The sequence below is a fragment of the Cynocephalus volans genome, chromosome 14, assembly GCF_027409185.1.
Source record: "Cynocephalus volans isolate mCynVol1 chromosome 14, mCynVol1.pri, whole genome shotgun sequence".
NCBI classification, from domain to species: domain Eukaryota; kingdom Metazoa; phylum Chordata; class Mammalia; order Dermoptera; family Cynocephalidae; genus Cynocephalus; species Cynocephalus volans.
Genome location: NC_084473.1, coordinates 51,131,153 through 51,152,753, shown reverse-complemented (window position 1 = coordinate 51,152,753; position 21,601 = coordinate 51,131,153). Strand labels below are relative to the sequence as shown.

The 21,601-nt window shown below is 40.3% G+C and overlaps 2 protein-coding genes across 5 annotated transcripts in view; one reads left to right on the top strand and one right to left on the bottom strand.

The window, feature by feature from the left end:
• The window catches only part of SPTBN1 (spectrin beta, non-erythrocytic 1), a 182,886-nt gene extending 165,539 nt beyond the window's left edge, over positions 1-17,347 (bottom strand). The window contains exon 1 of one of the 4 annotated variants that reach the window (XM_063077840.1): positions 17,137-17,347. The gene's annotated coding sequence lies outside the window, so the exon portion shown is untranslated. Of the gene's footprint in view, positions 1-14,212; positions 14,444-16,445; positions 16,543-17,136 lie in introns of those variants that run through there. The other 3 variants (XM_063077843.1, XM_063077841.1, XM_063077842.1) reach the window with 3 other exon arrangements.
• LOC134362516 (atherin-like) lies at positions 16,036-18,758 on the top strand. The gene is made up of 3 exons (XM_063077772.1): positions 16,036-16,110; positions 16,504-17,098; positions 17,596-18,758. Exons 1-3 carry the CDS (start codon positions 16,036-16,038, stop codon positions 17,829-17,831), a joined length of 906 nt encoding a protein of 301 aa, XP_062933842.1. The 3' UTR covers positions 17,832-18,758.
• The last annotated feature ends 2,843 nt before the right edge of the window (positions 18,759-21,601 follow it).

Sequence of the window (21,601 nt, the reverse complement as noted above, 5' to 3'; positions counted from 1 at the left end):
ACATGACAAAACCAAAATGCTACTAAAAAATTTGTCTAAGTTCATGCCCCTAATAAATGGCAGTCATGTGACTACATGTCTGTATTCTTCTCACTACACCATCAGTCTGAATTAGTGCAAAAACCTAAATTATGAATTAAAAAAAAAAAAAAAGTTTAAGTTTCATTACTCTGAGGCACTTTGTAAGAATGCGGAAGTACTACAAAATCAAACTGTTGCCAAATGTAAGGCCATGAGCTTTAAAGAATCATAAGATGTTTTTATAATTAATAAACCAATTGTTTGTAAGGAATATATGCACTTTTCAAAACAAAGTTTACTTTTTCAAACTATAAAAACAACACATGCCTACTGGAAAACACAGAAAAGCTTTGAGATAAAAATAAAAATCACAAGTAATCCCACCCTTACTCCCCCTCCCCACCAAAAAACTTAACATCTTGAGTATTTCCTTCCTATCTCTTTCTCTTTGTATATTTTTCTACAGTTGAGATCATACCGTTTCTATAATCTTGTTTTTTGCTTTTTCCCCATATGTTAAAAACCTTCCCATGTTATTAGGTTTTCCATAATAAGAATATTTTTATCAGTATAGTAATAACTAATACTTAAATATTTGCCAGGCATTATTAGTCTGACCACTTTACTTATATTAACTTACTTAATATTCACAATAACCTTATATGGTCTGTACTATAATTATCCCCATCTTATAAATGAGGAAACTGAAACAGAGAAGGGTTAATGACTTGCCCAAGGTCACAAAGTGAGTCCTTGGTGAAGTCAGGATTCAGACCCAGGCAGCATGGTTCCAGGATCAGCACTCAACCACTACACAGCACTGCCTCCATTATATTCCATCCTCTAAATTACCAATAATGGACATTTAGGTTATTACCAATTTTTAAAATTATAATAATGTTATAATAGACATCTTTACAGGCATCTGAAGCACTATTAAAGCCTATTCAGACAGCAAAACTCTTATCATTCCAACAAGTTCAATTTATTTTTAGCTAGCTGACAACAGCTGTAGAAACATCTTTTAAAATGGCTAGCATTTCATAAACTAACTCATTACTCCATCTACCAGTGGTATGAACTTACATGTGGTCCTCACCTGTCCCCTCTGCTGCCATCTGCAGCAGATTTTGGTAATGTTTCCATCTGCCTTCACACTGCACAAAGAGTCAGTTAAAACCCTCTGTCTGTTCTGTGTATCCCCAACATATATAGGCAAATTCCATAAATTTTTATGTCTGGAATATTTTAAATGCTAAGCTTATTTGTTCCTAGTCTTATAAGCTTGTGCCAATACAAGGCATACATATAAGACATAACATTCAATATGCATGTGTAAAATTTAAAACGAACATTTTCTAATTCAGACAATAATCCAGAAAAAGAATATCCGAATATTTAACTTTTTGCCTGTTCATCATATAGTGAATTATTTTGCAAGGTTAAAGGAATGCATACTCTAAATCAATGGACTTCTGAGGCAAAAACTATCCAAAATATACTTTCATATGAGCAGATCAGATATGGAATGCTACATAAAAAGGAAATGATGGCTCCTAGTTCACAATTCCTAAACTCAGTTTACCAGTTCAATTATACAAGGATGTGTTAAAATAAAACAGACTACATGTGTAAAAAGAAGGGAAAGGCAAAATCAGAATAAAAAAAATTTAGAAGTCATAGACTCAATAAAGAAATTTACCAACATGTCAACAATACTACAGAGAATTCATCTGCCATCTAAAAATGAGATCAATATATATAAAGAACCTGTCCCCATGTGTTTTCCACAAAATATGTTTCCATGTTGTAAAAACACAAAATGTTTTTACATATTCTAAAAACATACCTAAAATAACCTCAATTCTATTGACCAACAGACATAATAATTATTAATTATAAATTTCTGTATAAGGCACTTACATAGAGCTACTTACACTTACTACACAAGGAGAGGACCTCTGATATATATGTAAGATATTGAAAGTGACAAAGCAAAATTCAGGACTTATAAATATGAAGACAGCAATATAAAAGATACAAAGCCATTTGCAGGATACTCTAAAGAAGTATAAAATTATTGCAATTAGTCTAAATCCAAATTTCTAGTGGACTTTAAGTTATGGTATAATTAAGATACATACTAATGCTATGTGTTAAGAAATCCTTAAGTAATAGGAACTTGGTTTGTATTTAAACCCCTCAAGATAAAGTTCACCCACTGTTTTCATGTATTTAATATATAAATCCCCTCTATTCTTATTTTACTTCCACTCATTAACCCAAATACTACTTTGAAAAAATCTCATCTTAGGAGCAAACTAAGTAACTGCTTGGAGTAGCCCCAAGGGCAGCCCCCATCTCTACCCAGCCAACCCCAACCCTGATCACACCACCATCAGACTCATACCTGTACAGCACACCCATCTCAAAGACACCCTCCCCACAACACTCTGTTTTTACCACTGACTTAGAAACAAACCTTTCTATCGAAAACGGAAAAAATTGAGGACCACAGTTAGAAAGTAAATCAACGATAAACAAGAATCAAGTACTGCAGACAACTAACTGAATAAGCTAAGACAAGATTTTGCAGGACAGCAACCAATGCTTCTTTCTCTGCCTCTACGATGTTTTAGAGTTCAAACATGAGTAATTCATATCCAAGTGCCTATCAAACATATAAATCATAGAACATTTTTTTAAACCTTTCAGGGCCCCAATTTTTTTTTAAACCACAAAGACTGCATATTTTGCAGTGAGTAGGACAGAGGAAACACAAGTGAAGTTTGGGATAATACATTACTGATAAGTCCAGTAAAAACCATGCAAGATATTATACAGAATCATTTTCCTACATATACTTGAAAGATTTTCTTAAGACTGTTGGAACAAAAAAGTAAAAAATAAACATTGCTAAAATAAACAGAAAAACGATCATCTCCGTTTCTTGGTAATATATTTAGAGGAGCGATTTTGCTCAAGTGAAATGACAAGTTTCAAGATATTTTGTTAACCTGCAGCTTTTTAAAGGCAGGCCAAGGCTGCCTCAGTGCTTGTAACACAGCTTGCTCCCCATCTCTTGGCAGTTCTCCAATACATTCCAACATTTTATGCACAGCCTAGCTGGAATCACATCCCACTTATCTATAAAGACACACCAAGTTAAAATGTTGCCACATTACACAACCAACCTGCCATTTATCCTCAACGGGTCGCTTTGCAAAATGTCTGACTTAAAACAAAAAACCAAAAATCAGACCACCATATATCTACGTGGATGCAACCTAGCCCAAAAGATCCAACTCACATTGGTCACCAAAACAAGTATAAGAATATTGCTCGAACTGGGGAGAAATGTTGTGTCTTACTGCTCAAAGAAAGGTTAAGTACTGACTAAGGAAGAAGAACTAATATGGGGGGGGGGAAGCATGATTAAATCTCAAAAAAGGGACACCTTGACAACAGATGCTAAATCCTAGTCATGCCACCACTGCATACATTTTGAAGCAGATTATTAATCTGGTGTATTTTAGAGGATAACCTCAATATTTAATGAGTCCCATTACCTCCATGAAAAGAACAATTTAACATAGCAACAGATCCTCTAAAATTTAGTGTCCTCTCCAATTGTTAATACTGGAGGGTGGGGAGAAAAAAAAGTTCTCTTCAAAAACGAACTGGAATGGTTAACCACAGGCTACTACATTCCATTCTTGCTAAAAAATATACATTTAATTACTACATTTGAGGCTAGTGTTCTGCACAGCTGTGCAACATTCCAGGGATAGGCCAGTTATCGATATACTCTTTAAATTAAATATCTATTTACTTTAAAAGTCGAAAAGACTGAGAAGCAGTTCTTAAGTATGACCCACTAAAGATATATTTATTTCATGCGAACAAGTTTCCATTAACGAGAGTGGAGTCCAATGGAAATACTATAATTAAAAATTTAAAATGTATGCAAACATACATCAACAAAATAATTCTGCACAGCTGGAAAAACATACAGTATATAAAAAATTCAACTGACAGATAAGAATTTTCTTCCTTCAGAACAAGACGATAAAATAGCCTGCTCTCTAATTAAACTTTCACCTTTTATGAATCAAACAAGATTTTTAGAACTAGGATGAAAGCTGCTGTCCTTAATGTCAGGAACACATGCTTCAAAAGCAAAATAAGCCTTTCAAAATGAGAAATCATCCTGATTACCAGGGAAACTCAGGAATTCCTTTAGTTGTGGATGTTGATTTAAAAACAAGCAAACAAATAAGCCTACCTATAAAACAAAAAATAAAGCGCAAAGTGTGAGCTGGTTTCTTTCCTTCCCAAAAGGCACGCAAATCTCTCTGCTCTAGGATCGAGACATTTCTTCCATTCAGCCCCAGGAGATAAGCTGGGTACTTAAGAACAGCTGGCAGCACAGAGCTGTCAACCTCGCTATGAGAAGGACCAGTCCCCATCTCAGAGAAGTCACCTGACTGATACCTCTGACCACCATTCACCTTCCAAATAGTGACAGGTGTTCTCATCTAGTCAGAGGTCTACCTAAGACCACATTCCAGCCCCCTGCCCTCCCTAACCTGGGTCAACAGGACCACCCTGGGCACTGCCTGCGCTCACCGCCCTCAAACAGCAGCTACAAATGTTGGATCCCTAGCCGAGGCTTCAGACAGCCCAGACACAATAACCATCAAGCCTGTCCCTAGATGGGTTTCAGTCACCTTGAAAGAGAATGATTCCCATCAGGCTGAGAGTTTCTGAAGAAGCCCCCATTTGGAAAAAGGGTCTATCTAGTACAGCCCAGCTCCATCACTCAGCCTAACTCAGATTTTCCCTCTAAGTTGTGAAACGAGCCACCACTGGCCTTAGTGTTTAAACCCTAGAAGAAGGTCATGTGCCACTATTTCTTGGGGCCCACCACCCCAAACAAGACTAACAACAGCCCCAAACCACCTAACGTAAATTGCTGGAAAGGGCTCTCTTTCTCTTCCAATTAAAGAGTATTTCTCCCTTCTTCCCACTCTATCTTTGCCCTCAACATGTGGGGAAGCCATTTTAGCACCTTTCTCAGAAAGAGGACAAATACTAGAATTAAGGCAACAAAGAAGTGCCAGCAAGTCACCTCCATCCATCTGATGTCCTAAGGATTAAAGAATGGGCTTGCATAATCAAATATGTATATTGCTCTTTCTTCTTGAAACAGATCCTAGATTCAAAGATAAAATTTTAAAGACTTCAGCTAATACAAAGACCCTAAGAAAGCTGAGCTCTAGTGTATGCTTTCAACAGTTACAACCAAACACAGCGCAGTAAAACTTATTATATTTAAAACGAGATTATAATAACCACATCCTTTCCATTTGCGACATGTTATAGGGTAGCTGTTTCAAAGACTATCAGAAATCCGAAGACAAAAGTAAAATCAGATGTTGTCCGAAGCACGTGGAGATGTCTCTCAAGGGAATTAATGCAAATCTGCTGGGAATTCCTTTCAAAACAAAACAGAAAACACACATTATCTGATGAGAAATTAATTTCTGGTATTTTTCCACTGTATAAAGATTTTACTCAGAAAAGAGAAATATCTATAATAAACAAATTTTGGATTCTCTGTTTCTTCACCATTTTTCTTTAACAACCCCACCCCTAAAACAGCTCAGGACAACAGACGGTATCCGCACAACAGCTTTAACTATGATCAGTAATCACATTTTATGTTTTGCTATGTCACATGTATAAACTGAAAGAGTGATAAACATCCTCATGTGATGTACGGACTGTCAAAACTTTACATCTTTAGCCTAAATATGTGAGGACTGGCCATTATTATATATTTGTGAGATGAAGAAATACGAACAGAAGGCAAAAAAGACTTAAAAGATAAATACCAAAATGTTAATTGAATGTTTTTGGGGTCACATAATACCTAGTGATTTTAATTTTCTTATTTGTGTTCATGTTTTTTTCCATACTATCTACAATAAACATCTATTAATTTGGTAATAAAAAAGAAGATATTTTTAAAAATGATTTTGTTATGATGCCTTTATGAAGGTATATATTCTTCATAAACCATTCAGTAAAAAAACTACACATATTGTATGTATTAGCAGATACTATCAAAATTCAGGGACTCTAAAGTGGTAAAAAAAAAAAATTTTAATTTAAGACTATTGTAACTCGCTATAAAAACTTGCCTATGCTACAGGATAAAAAATATAATAAAAAATATTTTAACACTACAGAGCAAAATAAATAAGTACTGTTTTAAGGAAGACTATGTGTTTTCCTTTAAGTAAATAAGAAGGAAAAGGGCCAAAAAAAAAAAAGCACTATCCCATCCCAAGACTCAGTACAGCTGTGAAGAACATTCCAGAAAAGTGTGCAGTCCTTGAACATTTAGATTTGGCCTTGAGGCAAACACACTAGAACAAAAATTATCCCTGAAACAGCCACTCAAGAGGGCAGGGAAACAAGAAACTTCACCCAGAGCCAAAGGCAGTAGCCATTAGAGGCTGATCTCCTCCTGGACAATGCTGCTGTCAGGCTCTCTTGTGGCCCAGTCCCCACCCACCTCTTTTCACACACTCCACCAAAGTAATGAAATGTCAAGGCTCTAACAAAATGCACACTTAAATGAAGAATGGAAAATTATTTTTTAAATTTCAGTGTTCTTTACATCTTCATTATTAATATTACTTTTCTATACATTCCAGTAGAAAAAACTTGAACAGCAGAGGGGTATATTTAGCTGATTAATCACTTTATTTATTAGTTTTTTATCCAGCTAAAATGAGGTTTGCTCTGAAGTGTTAGGATATTTTTGATAAAGAACATGAACTTATTATTATGTATTTCTCAAAATTTGGAAAGTATGGAGAGACGAAATATGGGAGAGATAGAATCTTCTGTAATCCCATCACCCAGAGATAACCACTGCTAACAGGCTCATGAACTTTCTAAGCCTAAACATATTTAATCATACAAATTACACACTGAACAAATATACTTCAAAAGAATAAATTCTATTATATTTATATATCACTCTAAATTTCATCCTAATTGATCTGCTGGGTAAAAATTTATATGTATGTTCTAACACATACTTTACTTCCTAACTAGTGGTTTCAAATTTGTGTATTGAAGATCAGAACTAGCAGAGAACTCTAGATTCTAGAGCAGAGATATCACATGGTTCTGAGATAGGAGGTGCTCAGTTTCCCTAGGTTTGAGTTTTAGGAAAAACCTCTGGTTTCAAGCCACTCCCCAAGGTCTCAGGCCCCTCTTCTAGGTCCTCCCCTAAAGGAGAGTTGCTTGTTGCTTACTGCACCTATTTTCGGTACCAACACAGGGAGATTGGGACCACAAGGGTCAGACTTAATACAAATCTAGTAGCTAAGTATGCTCAATAAAAGGAATTTATAGAAACTTGTAAGACCCCAGTGACCAAGCATGCTCAGTAGAAGGGAGTTTATCCTTTGATTGACCTTCCACTGGGGTTGCTAAAGAGCACAGAATATTTTTGAATATGTTCAGGGCAAGTGACAGAATTTGACCAATGAACATGCCCCAAAAGGAGACCAACTGAGCATGTGCAAGGCTATGTTACATACTGGGGACCCCCCTCCCAATTGAATATTCATTAGATAATATGAATATGTATGAGACAGCAAACCTATAAAAGTGGAATCCGGGTAGGAGGCGCTGTAGTTGCTCACTTTCTTGGGGCCAGCCCACCCACACTTCACCAGTTGAAGTGTGTGTGCTTTCCTTTTGGGTTAAATTTACTTTTATCAGGTGGCCACTCACTCTCTTGGGCCAGCCTGCACCCTGTACAAAACTTTAACTGTGTATTTCTTACTTTTCTGTTAAACTTGGTGTGGGCCCTGCTTAGTCTCCAAAACTAGGCCTCACTCTATGAAATCTGTATCTCTTTTCCATTACATTAAAACTGTTCTCACTTTCTGCTGTGACTCTGCTCTTGAATTCTTTTCTGTGGCAAAGTCAAGAACCTGGTAAGAGAACAGGGTGGGTTGAGGCCGCCATCAGGCCGCCCCAGACCCGCTCCTCCGGTATCAGTTCTCAAAATCATTCAGATGTCTACTCTCTCAACTGAGAGTTTATTAAGAAAGGAATTGTGACTCCTATAAACAAGGGTCAATATTAAAGCAATCTCGAAGTTATAACATCTTACTTTCATATCTCAAAGCACAATTAATCCAGAAACCCTCATCAAACAACCATTTAGTGAAAATTTACGGCAGAAAAAATATAAAATTCATGGAAGTAAATTAGTTCATTTTGGTAAGCTACATTTTACAAAGTACCAATATAGTTGGGGACTTGGACCATAAAACAGGAAGTACTATTTCCTCCCAAACATTTCATCCACCAGCTAGACAACTGGACTTACCCATGGGATTCACCTTCATAATACTCTCTACAAAATTCCCCATTAAAAAGTCTTAAAACAGCCCTTTGCCTCCTTTTATAGTAGAGATTACTCAATCATACACATCTCTCTCACCTATTTGAGATATATATGTATCGAATATGTATATAAAATATCATGTATAATATATAACACAAGAATTTTTTATACCAAAAAAAAAAAAAGGTATCATTAAAATGGCAGTTCCTCCCAATCTTAGGCTACAAAATTCCCAAATGCTGAGAAACCATTCATTGGAAGTAAATCTAAATCTGGAGTGACTCTCACTTTTAAATGTCCACTGGAATTTTATCTACAATATTTCTGATCAATTCCAATGAACACAATGGTCTAATGGTTACAAAATTAGCTCCAGCAGCAGTTTTTTGGCTTCCACAAGTGAGAACAAGCATGTCAACAGAATTCCACAGCTCTCTCTGCTTAAATGTGCAGATTGAAAATACTAAAAAACCCTAGTCTTCCCCACTTTTTAAGCTGACCCAGGTTAGTGTAGAGAAGCAAGTTAGCATTCCAAATCCCTGAATGCTCTACTTTCTCTCAGACCTACATCTTAGATTCTGACTCATTTTACCTCTGCTCTTAGAAATGTGCAGAGAAGAACAGATATGACAATCATCTGGAATTTTAAATTATTCCTTAATAACGATCCACAATTGGCCAGATTTACTCTCCTTTCTTTTTTAGAAAATAAACTGTTGACTGCTTTTCCAATTACAAAAAAAAAGGTGCTCACGGTCATCTATTGTATTACCTACTGTACTCTTCTCTGTGTGTGAAATATTTCAAAACTTAAAATGAGAAACATCAAGTCATAGAAATTTCCTTTCATACAAGAATGGAAATCATCCAACAGCCTACCATTCAAAGCGAACTATTAACATTTTAATGAATTTCCTTTCAGTCTTTTACTTAATATAACAAAACTGGGGTTATACTGCATTATACAGCTTTGCATACAGATGTTTCCACTGAACATTACATAGTTTTCCGATTTCAGTAATATTCTTCCAAACCATTATTTTGCGCACTATATTGAATTTTACTCTATGGCTCTACCATGCTTTATTTGATTATGCCCCATTTAAAAATATTCCTGCTTTTTCACCATTAACGTTGCTAAGAAAATCCTTGTTTAAAAACCTCTGTCCTTATTTTTAAATATTTCTGTAGGTTACAGAGCTGCATGTGGGATTTCAATCCAAAAGGTATAAACATTTAAGGCTTGTCATATATACATAACCCAACTGTTTCCACTACGTTTTTATTAATCCAAATGTAGAGCTCCCATCTCACAGTACCCCAGAGAACATTATCAACCTGCCAATTTAAGTGGAAAAATCAATCTATTGTTTTAATTTGTGTTTCATACACTGGTGAGCTTAAACAATTTAAGGTAGTTATTGGGCCTTCTTGATTTCCCCTTTTATAAACTATCTGTTCATATCATTTCCCCAGATACTAGGTTTTTAGTGTTTTCTTCTCTGTTTAAAAAAATACATATGTAATTAATCAGGTTTGCCTTTCCTATTATTTTGACATAATACATAGAGACAAGTTTAATATAGACTGAACTTGGCATTATTTATCTAAATGCTTGTTATTATTGGCTGAATATATTTTTTTCTGAACAAATCAAGTTAATTATTTGAAAGAAAGCATAAAATTGAGAGAAACTAAGCCAAAATTCCACTTTTTATAATCATTAAAATGTGCTGTAATGGATACTAGGTTATCTCATTTAGCTTTAATAATCCTAGGTGATAAGTATTATCGTTGCCACCATTTTACAGATAAAGACACTGAGGCACTTAGAGAGGTCTAGGCAGTCTGCCCAAGGTCACTTAGTGCATGAGTGAAGTGACCAGGTTAATTAACTGGAGAGCCTAAAGCTCAGGACCCTTCCATACAAAGGCCACCCATCAGCCTCGCTAGCCAAGACCTCTCTCCAGCTTCACAGAGGGTTCTGCTGGAACCTCAAACTCAACCCGTTTAAAGCAAAACAGATTTCGGTAATATCCACTCACACCCTTGACTTGTTTATTTCTATCATTATCACCAACCATACCTTTTATCATCATTCGAGCATGAATCCTTTATCACCTCAGCTCCTCACCCATTAGGTCCACCTCCCTTCCATGCACTCTACAAATAGCTGGCACAGAGTGGGCCTTCCCAACCTTTTCTCCCATCTCTGCCCTCCTTCTCATTCCCTTGGCCACCACTGTAACTTGCTCCCTTCTGGACCCTCACCATCACCTCTCTCCTGTCTCCTTGCTTCTAGTTTCACTACATTCTGAACACCATCAATGTGCTGAGTTACTCAAATATCTTGTAATCACAGAATTTAGAGATGTACAGGATCTTAAGAACTGAGTGCCAGATCTGGTCGTTTGGTAGTTATTGCCTAGAATACCATGTTGAGAATGTTACTAAGACTCTGCCTCAGCTCAGTGGAAAAAGAGTACCATGACCGATTTTCAGTGTCTGCCAGGGACAGAAGGGAGTGGTGCCATTTGCCATGTTTCAACCCCCCTATGATTTCACTTGAGTCTTGCATCATATAAAACTAGATATGAGACCACAGAGTTAATGATTTGTCTAAGTCACACACCTGGGTCATTTAAAGGTCTTTTATCTTCTGTGTACAGTATATAAAATATATTCTATGTACTAGAATATATAGATTCAAGAACTAATTTATTTTCAACTTTAACCAGCCCACACAACCGTCACAACTTCAAGTCCTGGCAAGAGAATGTACCTAATAATTATTTATCAAGTCAAAAACAATACCGCAAAGTAATTTCAGAGTAGCAGCAAAAGAAGAACATTAATAGTAGAAATGCATATTGTTAAAAAGAACTGTTTACGAAGAAATGTAACTATACCACTTTTAAGAACTGGAACTTAAAGTGATAAAGGGTTTCCAGTAAGCGGTTCTTACAGCCTGTGTTAGTCTATAAATTCTATCAGTAACACAGCCTTTTAAAAAACATAAAAGTTAGAACAAGCTGTTTGATAGCTCTTTTAATATAAACATGTTTAGGTAGTTTTTGCAAAGCATACCAAAAGGGATCAGTGGCTCATATAGCTTAGGTAGTCCCAAGAGAAAGGAATGGAACTATTATTAACTGAACACCTGCTATGTGCTTGGCACTGTACACAGCTGTCTCATAACTATGTGAGAAAGTAAGTAATATTATTTCAATTTTTCTGATGAGGAAACTGTGGTCTCAAGAGTGACTAACTAGCCCAAGTCTAGTACCTAACTGTGGCCACATGGCTAGATCACAACAGCATTAGGATTTGAGCCCATATCTGTTTAACTTCAAAACCAATGCTCTTTCCAAACTAGGAAAAATTTTTCTGCAGTAACAAAATCATCCTCACAAACCTTAAAGGACAAATACTGGTTATGGCTCTATTAAAATTACAAGTAACTGTTCAACGAAAGAAACCACAAAGAGATTTTTTTAAAAAACACAAGCTGGAGGATAATTTATGCAACACATGTAATTCACAAGGAATTAGTAGGCAATCTACATATAGAACTCCTACCAATCAAAAAGGAAAAAAGTCTGAAAGAAAAACAAGCAGGGAAGGGATGGCGGGAGGGGATTTAGGGAGTGATAGTTCAGGTAAAGGACATAACGAAAAATCATGATTTATAATAATGAATATGCTAATAACTAAAAAAGAAAAAAAGAAAAAGACTGACTAGGCACTTCACAAAAGGAGGACCCCCAACTGGTCAATAATACAGATATTCAACCTCAATAATCAGAGAAATTGTAAATAAAAAGCACAATGACGTAACATTTCACAAACATGGACTGAAAAAGATTTGAAACTCTGATAAATGAAGTACTGGCCCGGTTGTAGAACAATCATAACACTTACACACCACTCACAGGAATGCAATGGGCACAACCACATAGGAAAAAACCAGTTTGGCATTATCTGCTAAGGTTGATTGTGCACATGCCCTGTGATCTAGCAAACTTGATCTCCTAGAGAACAAGAGAGAGAATGTGTGTGTGTATATCTCCACATATGTACCAAGAGACATGTACAAGAACCGCCCACAGCAGCACTTTTATAAGAGCAAAAAACTGGAATCAATCCAAATTTTCATCTACAGTAGAATGAATAAATAAACTGTGGTAGGATACCACACGGCAGTGAAACTGAATGAACTACAGCAACAAAATGGGCAAATCTTGGGAATATAATGTTAATCTAAAAATGCAAGTCACAGAAAACATATATAAAGTGTAATCTTGTTAATATAAATTTCAAAAATATACAAAATCAAATAAGATTTTTAAAAAAGGATAAACCATAGAGAAGGGATGATAAGCACAAAATTCAGAACAGGAATTGCTTCAGAGAGGATGATGGAGGGACTCTGAATGCACGACTAGGTTCTTCTTGAACTAGGTGGTGGCTGCCTTAAGTGTCCATTGATTGTAATTCTTTAACATATTTTAGGAACATTATTTTGTATCTACTAATTATTTAATAAAAAATAACTCTAAGAAAAGAATGTACCAGAAGGGCAGGACATTGAATATACCAGATGACAGAGAACAAGATGCCAGAGGACAGCAGAGGGAACCCTGAACTCAGGGGTTTGGCTTCCTGGGCTCCAGCTCTGCTGCTTCAAAACCAACGCCTTCTTAACCCAGGGGGCAGGGGGATTGTTTTTCAACTTTAGAGATGTTCTTAAAAAGAACCTAAAACAATTACTAATCTAAATAAATACAGTAAACAGGACTCTTACACCTAAAGATTAAAGAAGAGCTTTATAGAGTAATTCTGTACTGAACAAATAATATACAGTGAGTGTACCACTTTCTTCCATTTAATGACTCTAGGAAAAAAATATGCTGATACTTCAGCAAAAGAAGAAAGGAAGATACAAGAAGGAAACTTTTGGTTACTGAGGTCCCTTAGCTGAAGGAATGGAGCAGAGTACCTTAATTCAATGTGTACACAAATCACTTAGGGGTCTTATTAAAATGCAGATTCTGATTGGGTAGGTCTGGAGGAGCCTGAGAATTTCCATTTATAACAAGTTTCTGGGTGATTCTAATGCTGGTGGTCCATGAACCTCACTACGGCAAGGGACATTATGAAAATGCCTTCTCCAGAGATGTTTAAAAATAGAAATATGGGTGTATCTAATTGGGAGAACTTAGTTTTACCCACCAAGACAGAAAAAAGATTGATGATTTTATTCCTACACTATATAAACTTGAATATAGCATAACTTACCTGAAAAATCAGAGTTCTAAAACTAAGTCTTTCGCAAAGAAAAGGTGCTTTGAGAAAAAGCAAAGACTGAAAACTTACAAGAGAAATCCATGAGACACTATTCTCATTTCCACAGACCAACAGAAGTAGCTTTTCTAGCAGGGGTATTAGCCCTTGTGTGATGGAAGAATGGTTTGCATTCCCAATAGTCTAGCAGGAGGAAAACAGGGATACCATAAGGAAATCCACGGAACATTAAATAAAGCTTATTTATAACAAAGACGTTCAGGGCCCAACATAATTAAAGGAGCATCACATCACTGCACACGTAAAACAATGAGAGAGAGAGAGAGAGAGAGAGAGAGAGAGAGAGAGAGAGAGCGAGAGCGCTTTAAAATTCTAAGAATATGCTCTTAAAACAGAAAGCTTAAAGTTATTTCAACAACAAAACCATGACGAATAATTTCCACTCACCATGTCATGTTTGTTTAGAAGTAGTAAAACCTTTCCATCTCAAAATAGTACTTCCACATGTAAGGTCACTTGTTCATACATCAAGACAAAGTAACCACTCCACAAACTCTTCCAGGAAACTCTGCCAATACCAAGTCTCTACCCAGGATGTGTCACAAGCAGAGAGTGAGGTCTTCTCACTTGCTGCTACAACATCACAGACAGTTGTTACTAGTCTCACCCAAGATACGCTCTCCCAGAAAGCCTCAATTGTGAGAGATGACCAAGACACAGCAGTTCCTTCATTGCCCCAATGCTTCTCATTCTCTCAGATGAAGGTTTTGGTCACTACAGGGAAGACAGGGTTACAAAGAACTCAACCCAATAGAATTCTGCACCTGGTGTGTAAATCAGCACAGCTAAACCTCCTGTGACATTAACACAGGATATTTCTTACAACAGAGCAATCCAAAATGCCTGGATAATCCATGGAAACTATACTTAAAAAATGTCTTTGCAATATGATTTTATACAACCAGCCCAATGATGAAGCCCAAATACAAAAACTTCCATATTTTAATGGGCTTGTATTAGAGAAACTCAAAATAATGCACATACACCACACAATTTACATGCAGTTGTATTCTGCAGAGCCACATAAAATCAAATGCCACTAACTTGGATTCATTAAAGATTTTTAAAAATAAAAGCAGGCACGCCCTTGGCTTTGAAACACTGACCTTCCCTTCTAGTTAGCATACTGAAATTTCCTTTTCGACCTACACACTTTAAAAGAGCCTGGGCTGACATGTGAAATATATCCCATTTGCTATCCCACGCCGAATAAATGAATTCTAGAAATGGCATTTAGAAGGGAAATTCCCTGTGTACTAGCCAGAACTAAACAGATGAAAACACTGGAAACCATCTCCTTCTGACCAGATACCAGCCACGGAGCCCTTGGTGGTCTGTCCTTCTCTGCCCCCTCCCCAGCCACATCTGTAAAAAATACATATACAAAAAAACTCATATAAACAAACATAAACGTATTCCGTTACCATCATAATCCCATTAGTCATGCCTGGAGACTTAACTTGGCTATCTGAATCAATATAAATTTGAATACCAATTTACCGTCAATCATGACACTCATTTATCTAATAATACTTAACAAAGAATCCAAATATGTAATTGTATTTGACTTACATAAGAAGCAAAGCAAATGCAGGTTAAAGGAATCATTTACAATCCATCAAAAAACATATAAATTCCTTTTTAAACAACGTCTAAGGGACATAAGAACTAAAACATATTATCCATCTCATTTTTTAAAATGGTTTCCTATATTCTTAGTGCTGACCAAAGACAGACGAGGTATTGTCATGTCATAGCTGTGAAAGTCCAATTAATAAACAACAACTTTTCACATATGAAGAAATCGATGCCTAGCTGGGTTGTGGTTACAGAAAGACGCTGCGACTCCCTACACTGACTGCACCACGGCCTCCGCACACCGCTCGGCCCTCGTCCTCCCCGCAGCCCCTCCCTAAGGCTCAGGTCCCTCGGTCGGAGATCGGATTCCGGTCTGCCTTGGCAGGCCGGCTCCCTCTGCCTGCGTTAGTGCTGCAGGGTGCCCCTTCGTCCGAGCACATCCCAAGAGGGGGGCGGGAGGGGACAGCCCCCAAAAGAGAAGACTCACTCCCCCCTCACACCTAGGTGACCTGGTCCTCCTGACGCCACATCCAGCTGAAGCAGCATGACAAGGTAGAAGCAGCGCAAGTCCCGGCCAAGGGCAGCCCCAGGCCTGGGTGGGGCCGGGCGGGGGCCGCAGGCGCCGAGTGGCCATGCCAAGCCCCGCCAGCGAGAAGCAGGAGAAGCTGCGATACTGCTGCATTGTGCTGCATCACGACGAGGGCACCGTGAGCCATCCATCTTGCCAACAGCACATCCCGCCCAAATAAAACCCACCGAATCCATTTTTCTCCTCCGCTGAAGCGCCCCCACACTCGCCCCCTCCTCACTTACTATCTAGCCGGGCTCTTAACTGGAAAAATAATGGACAACGGTTTGTGTACTGATCCCCACTCCCCCCTCCCGTCTGACTGGAAGCACTTGGCACTTTTCCTATCACAAAAACAAAGAGAAGACTCCCCCCAAAAAGAAGGCTGTGGGCGTGGTGTGGGGGTGATGAAGAGCGGGGTTTCCAGCCCACCTCCCCATGGCAGGCCCCGAGGGTCCCCGCGCTGGTACAAACCTGTTGAAGAGGGCAGCAGGGCTGAAGGTTGGGCACAGCGGCGGCTCACCGCCCCGAGGCGGCTCACGCCCAGCCCTGGGAGCGCGGGGACGGCAGCGAGGGCGGGGGGCGGGCGCGGGGGGGGGGGGGTGCCGAGCCGGAGGATGGGACGCACGGGGGGAGGGACGCGGGGCCGCCGCCGCCTCCGGCTCAGCTGCAGCGCGGCGCAGCCGGGACCACGCCTGGCCGCATCCCCGGCACCGTTACGCGCAGAGCCGGGCCCTGTCAACGCCGCCCCCGCTCCCAACCCGCCAGGGCCAGGGAGAGGGCACCTGAAAATACACTCTCCGCTGCCCACTCCGCACCCACCCCCGCGCCCCGGGCGCGCTGCGCCCTGCCGGAGGGAGGAGGCGGCCGGGGCAGGGAGGAGGAATCGGCGCCGCTGCGCCGGAGATGGGGCCGGGCGGCAGCCTCACTGTGGAGCCCGCCGCCCCCCGCTCCGCACCACCCGACCCAGGCTCCCCGCGCCCCCCCCCCCCCCGCCTGTGCTCTGCACCCTCCCCGCCCCCACGCCCGGGCGCAGGACAGCGACGGGCAGACGCGTCCTTCGGCCCTAGGCCCGCGCCCTCCGCCCGCCCGCTGCCGCCGCGGAGCCCGCTCAGGAGGCAGCCCCAGTGAGTTGGCATCTTCCTGCCTCGGGCCCCCTACCTACCTCCTGGGGATGGGGTGGGGGCGCCGGGGTCCCGTCCTCCTCCCGCTCCTCGGCGGCCGGGCGGGTGGGCCGGGAGGCGACTCCGCGGGGCTGTCCGCGGCTGGGGCCGGGGCTCACAGGACGGGACCGGTGGGCGCTGCTGCGCGGGGCTGCGCGCTCGCTCCGGGTGGAGAGGCGGCCGAGGGAGGGACTGGAGGAATCCGCAGCCTGCACGGCAACAGCTGCACTGATTCCGGGGGCTGGGCGGGAGCGCGGGGGGCGGGGGGAGCAGGGGAGGAGGGAGCAGGCAGGGAGGGGGCGAGGGGCGGGGAGAGGGCGCGCGCGCGGCGCCGGGCGCGCGCACAGACGCGCGCACTCAGGCGCTCTCCCGCACGCCCTCCGCCCTCCTCTGCTCGCGCTCCCTGCCTGCCTCGGATCCTCCCTTTCGCTGACCCTCGGCTCTTACCCTGCGCTCCGCAGCCGCCCACGCAGCTCCTGCTAGACTCGAGAGCCGAACCTCGGGCGCGTCCGCGCTCTCCCAAGCCGAGGCTCTTCCCGGACCCAGCCGCGACTCGTCTCCCGCGATGGGGACAGACCGGGGCTGGCCCGGGTGCGGAGTGCACCGCTACCGCCGCTGCTCGAGCCGAGAGACAATGGGGGCTTTGTCCGCACGGCCGGCAAGGGCCAATTTCACGTTTAATTTGAGGCTAATTTGATTATCGCCATGGAAAGGGGCAGCCTAATTTTCTGCGTGACTGGGCAGCCTCTTTCCCCCCGCGATGTTTGCGTTTGGAACGCGGTGGAGAGAGTGTTTAGGGAGGTTTGGGAACGTCATGTGCATGGTTGGTTTTAGATTTGGGTGGTGATGCCTTGTAGGTTCCGCCCAGCGGGGAGAGGATGACGGTGACCTCTGAGGAAACCTTGGGCGTTGTGGGGAGGGGATTGTTCCTCGGCTAGGTTAATGTTTTCCTCCTCTGTGGATGCTTTTTCACCCTTTCCCCTGGGCTCGCTGGGAACAGACCCTACAAGTGGTTCATCAACTCCTGTTTCTCTCGCCCAGCACTGGCTCAACTTCATCCTGAGACCGGTGCTCTTACCTAGTCACTCTTCGGGGATGGGCCATCCCGGCTTGGGTGGAGGCCGTCGCCGGAGTGGCTTGAGGACTGGAGTTCTCCCCTACCCCAGTTCCCTGAGACTGACACCGGACGTTTCCTCGAGTTTTTTGTCAAGTGCCAGCGCCTCTTGCCAACCAGTTTGCCCACCCTGTCAGCCCCCTCGGCTGTGTAGAGAAATTGTGGGACCGCCACTGTCTGGAAGAAGAGATGATGGAATCACCATGAGCACGAACAGAAATGCTGTTTAGAAAACAGTCTGGAGAAGTGGACTTTTTCCCTGCTCTGTAAGGTGCCCAGCGCTACTCTGGGCATTCAGAGGGAAGAGGTCCCTTCCTGGATGAAAAAGCCCCACAGTTTTTTCTCCTAAAAACCTGAACACCTGGATAAAAACAGACATACAAAATAGTTAAATAGTTTGGATCATGCTTATAGCTCAAATTAATAGAACCCAGCCTGATGGGTTTATATTTTTATAGGGTTTTTTTAAATGAAATTTTAAAAATAAAACTAAATGATATTGTTACACTAGATTGAAGATGAGTCTTTCTTTTAGGCCTTCACCATCAGTTTGAATGTTTGTACCAATGTTTACTTTTGATATATATGAAAAAAATTGAGGAAGGCAAATAATTTAACATTTTTCTCAGAAGGTTGATCAATACAACCAAAAGGTACACTCCCCAAGGGCAGGGGTTTTTGCCTGTTTGTTCACTGTGTACACAGTAGGCACTTAGGAGGTACCCAAAAAGTATTTGTTGAATTGAATTGTACAGAATCAACATAGAAGCTGCTGCTCTCATTGGGTAATACAGGGAGTCCACTAGAAATGAAAGATGTTTCCCTTTCCCTTATTTATTTTTTCCCATGGACCCCAGCATCTCCCTACCCACAATGCTAATAGAACACCAAAGAAAACAATGACAATACTGGGAAATGCCTCCGTTTAAATTCTTTCAGTGTTATTCTGAAATGGTGACTCTTAAATGCTTCCTTTATCACAGATAACAGTACTCCTACTTAAATAAATATTCATTTGATGGATGACTCACCTCCCCTGCCCCATTCTACACCCATTTAAGTTTTTAAAATTTTCTCCAATAAGGAAGGCCACACACAACCTCAGCAAGTTACTCTAGTTAAGGTGCCAGTAATTATTCAAAAATGTGAAAGACAAGGATTCAGAGTTTCACTATAAATACCTGCCTCACAATTTCAAATTCCTACCCTTTGGTGGAAAAAATTACCCAGGGTAGGCCATTGTACCAGGGATGAAACAGCAGTAACAATTTGAAGAAAAGACAGTCTAAATCTGGAGATATTGGAGAAGACATCTCTGTGGAAGGCAAAAATGTAGAGAAAGATAAAAAGCCTTAGTTGGTAGTGGTGGCGACTCAGAAGGATTATTCCCAGAAGCAGCTTTGTTGAAGTTTATCCTCACATTAGAATAAAGGTTGATTTAAAGGATTTAAAACTCATTAGTATAATACCTGTAACATACTAGATATGGGCCAAGGGAAGATATCTCCTTCAACCCCATGAAAGTTCTCTGAAAAAATCACCTGATAAATACAGATTAATATGAAAAAAAGGCACAGCAAATTTTATTATAGTTTTATCATAGTTACATGACATGAGAGCCTTCAGAATGAAGACCCAAAGATACAGGGAAAACTGTCCATATTTATGCTCAGGTTCTATGAAGCAGGCACAGCAGTGTGATTGGACAACAAAAGTATGATCTAATGCTAATAGACTGAGTGGGGAAACCCAGCAAGTCCTGTTTGTTCAGATTCTTTTTGGCCTCTCTGTCGCATTCATACGTCCAGGGTATGAGGCAGGACCCTTTCTGAAATAGGGGTCTTATGACAATCAGACAAGGTAGGTCAGAGAATTTCTTTACGGCCAGCTCCAAGACAGAAAGGTTGGGGGAAAGATGAGAGTATAATTTTAGTCTTTATAGCTGGCTTTGGGGATAGGGGATTCTGGTTTCTATGACCCGCCTTGGGACAGAGGGATTCTAGTTTCTACGGCTTGCCTCGGGGAGAATGAGGCTGAAAGACAGGATGGCAGGAGGTCAGAGGAAAATTTTACATTTGAGGCTGCTTCTGAGGTCTTCACTTTGGGGTGTCACTTTCTCCCATCCAAGTACTAACCAGGCCCGACCCTGCTTAGCTTTAGACAAGACTGGGCACGTTCAGGGTAGTATGACCATAGACTTGTGTGTCACTTTCTGAGCCCCAAAACTATTCTCCATTTTTTAAAACCCTGTGATTTTATATGGCTTTGTCTCCCATAGAAATAGTACTTTATTACAAAGTTTTTGCAAATATAAATTATAATTTTAACTCTTCATCAAAATGTGGAAGAAAATCTTGTTTACATATACAGTATATTAGAAATTATAGACTATGTTATGATGCCATAACACACAGTTCCCAAATATCAGTATCATGCACAAGTCCCAAGTCAACAAAAGTTCATTCATTGCTTTATAAAGTCAACTGTGGTTCCAACAGATTCTCTGGGGAGGCTGTCTTCCATGTGCCAGCTCAGTATTGCAGAATACTTTAATATTCTATCAATGAAGATGCCATCCACAATCTCCATTGTAAGAGAAGTGTGTAATGGACGGCTAAGTACCAGGAATTAAATCTTCCACCTGGAATTGACACATACTTACCTTCCCACATTTCTTTTGCCAAAATAAGTCACATAGCTACACCTGAAAGCAGATATTGATAAACAGTAGTATTGTCTGCCACAACCTGTTTTGTTTAGAAGAGAGAATGATACTTTAAGTATTTCCTTGGTTATATCATATTAACCCAATTAAAACCCATGTTTTGAAAACTTTAATGAATTTTCTTAATATCTGTTTACTCCTAAACTTGATTTTCTTTTAACCCTGAAGTAAGTCTGGGAGTTTTCTCATATTAGAAAGTTTTCATTTGAGGATTCACACATCTTAAGCTTGCCCTGGGAAAACCTAAAGAGTTATGTGTTTAAACTATTATTATCATAAATGAATACTTTTTAAGCATTGATAACACATTTACTGCTATATAAAGTAATTCATTCTTTCATTTATTCAAGAAATATGTATGCCTTGTACTATTCTAAGCTATGAAATAGAGCAGTGGGCAAAACAGTAAAAATTCATTGCCTTCATGGATCTTTCATTCTAGTAATGGGAACAATCAATCAATAAAGAAGTAAAAGGTATATATAATGATAAATCTGAATACATGGTAATGTAAACATATAGAAATAATATTTATAAAATGACCAAACTATATGGCCTCAGATTTCCATAAAGGATCTTCAGATTTTTTCTGTTAACAATACTAATCATAACTAGAGTAGCAACTATA

What these genes read in the sequence shown, in the direction of transcription:
- LOC134362516 (XM_063077772.1), top strand. Translation starts at nt 16,036, where the DNA reads ATGCCAAGCCCCGCCAGCGAGAAGCAGGAGAAGCTGCGATACTGCTGC. An exon ending in TGCATCACGACGAGGGCACC is followed by an intron (nt 16,111 to 16,503) that starts GTGAGCCATCCA and finishes CACCGCCCCGAG; the next exon opens with GCGGCTCACGCCCAGCCCTG. An exon ending in CCGCTCAGGAGGCAGCCCCA is followed by an intron (nt 17,099 to 17,595) that starts GTGAGTTGGCAT and finishes TGCGCTCCGCAG; the next exon opens with CCGCCCACGCAGCTCCTGCT.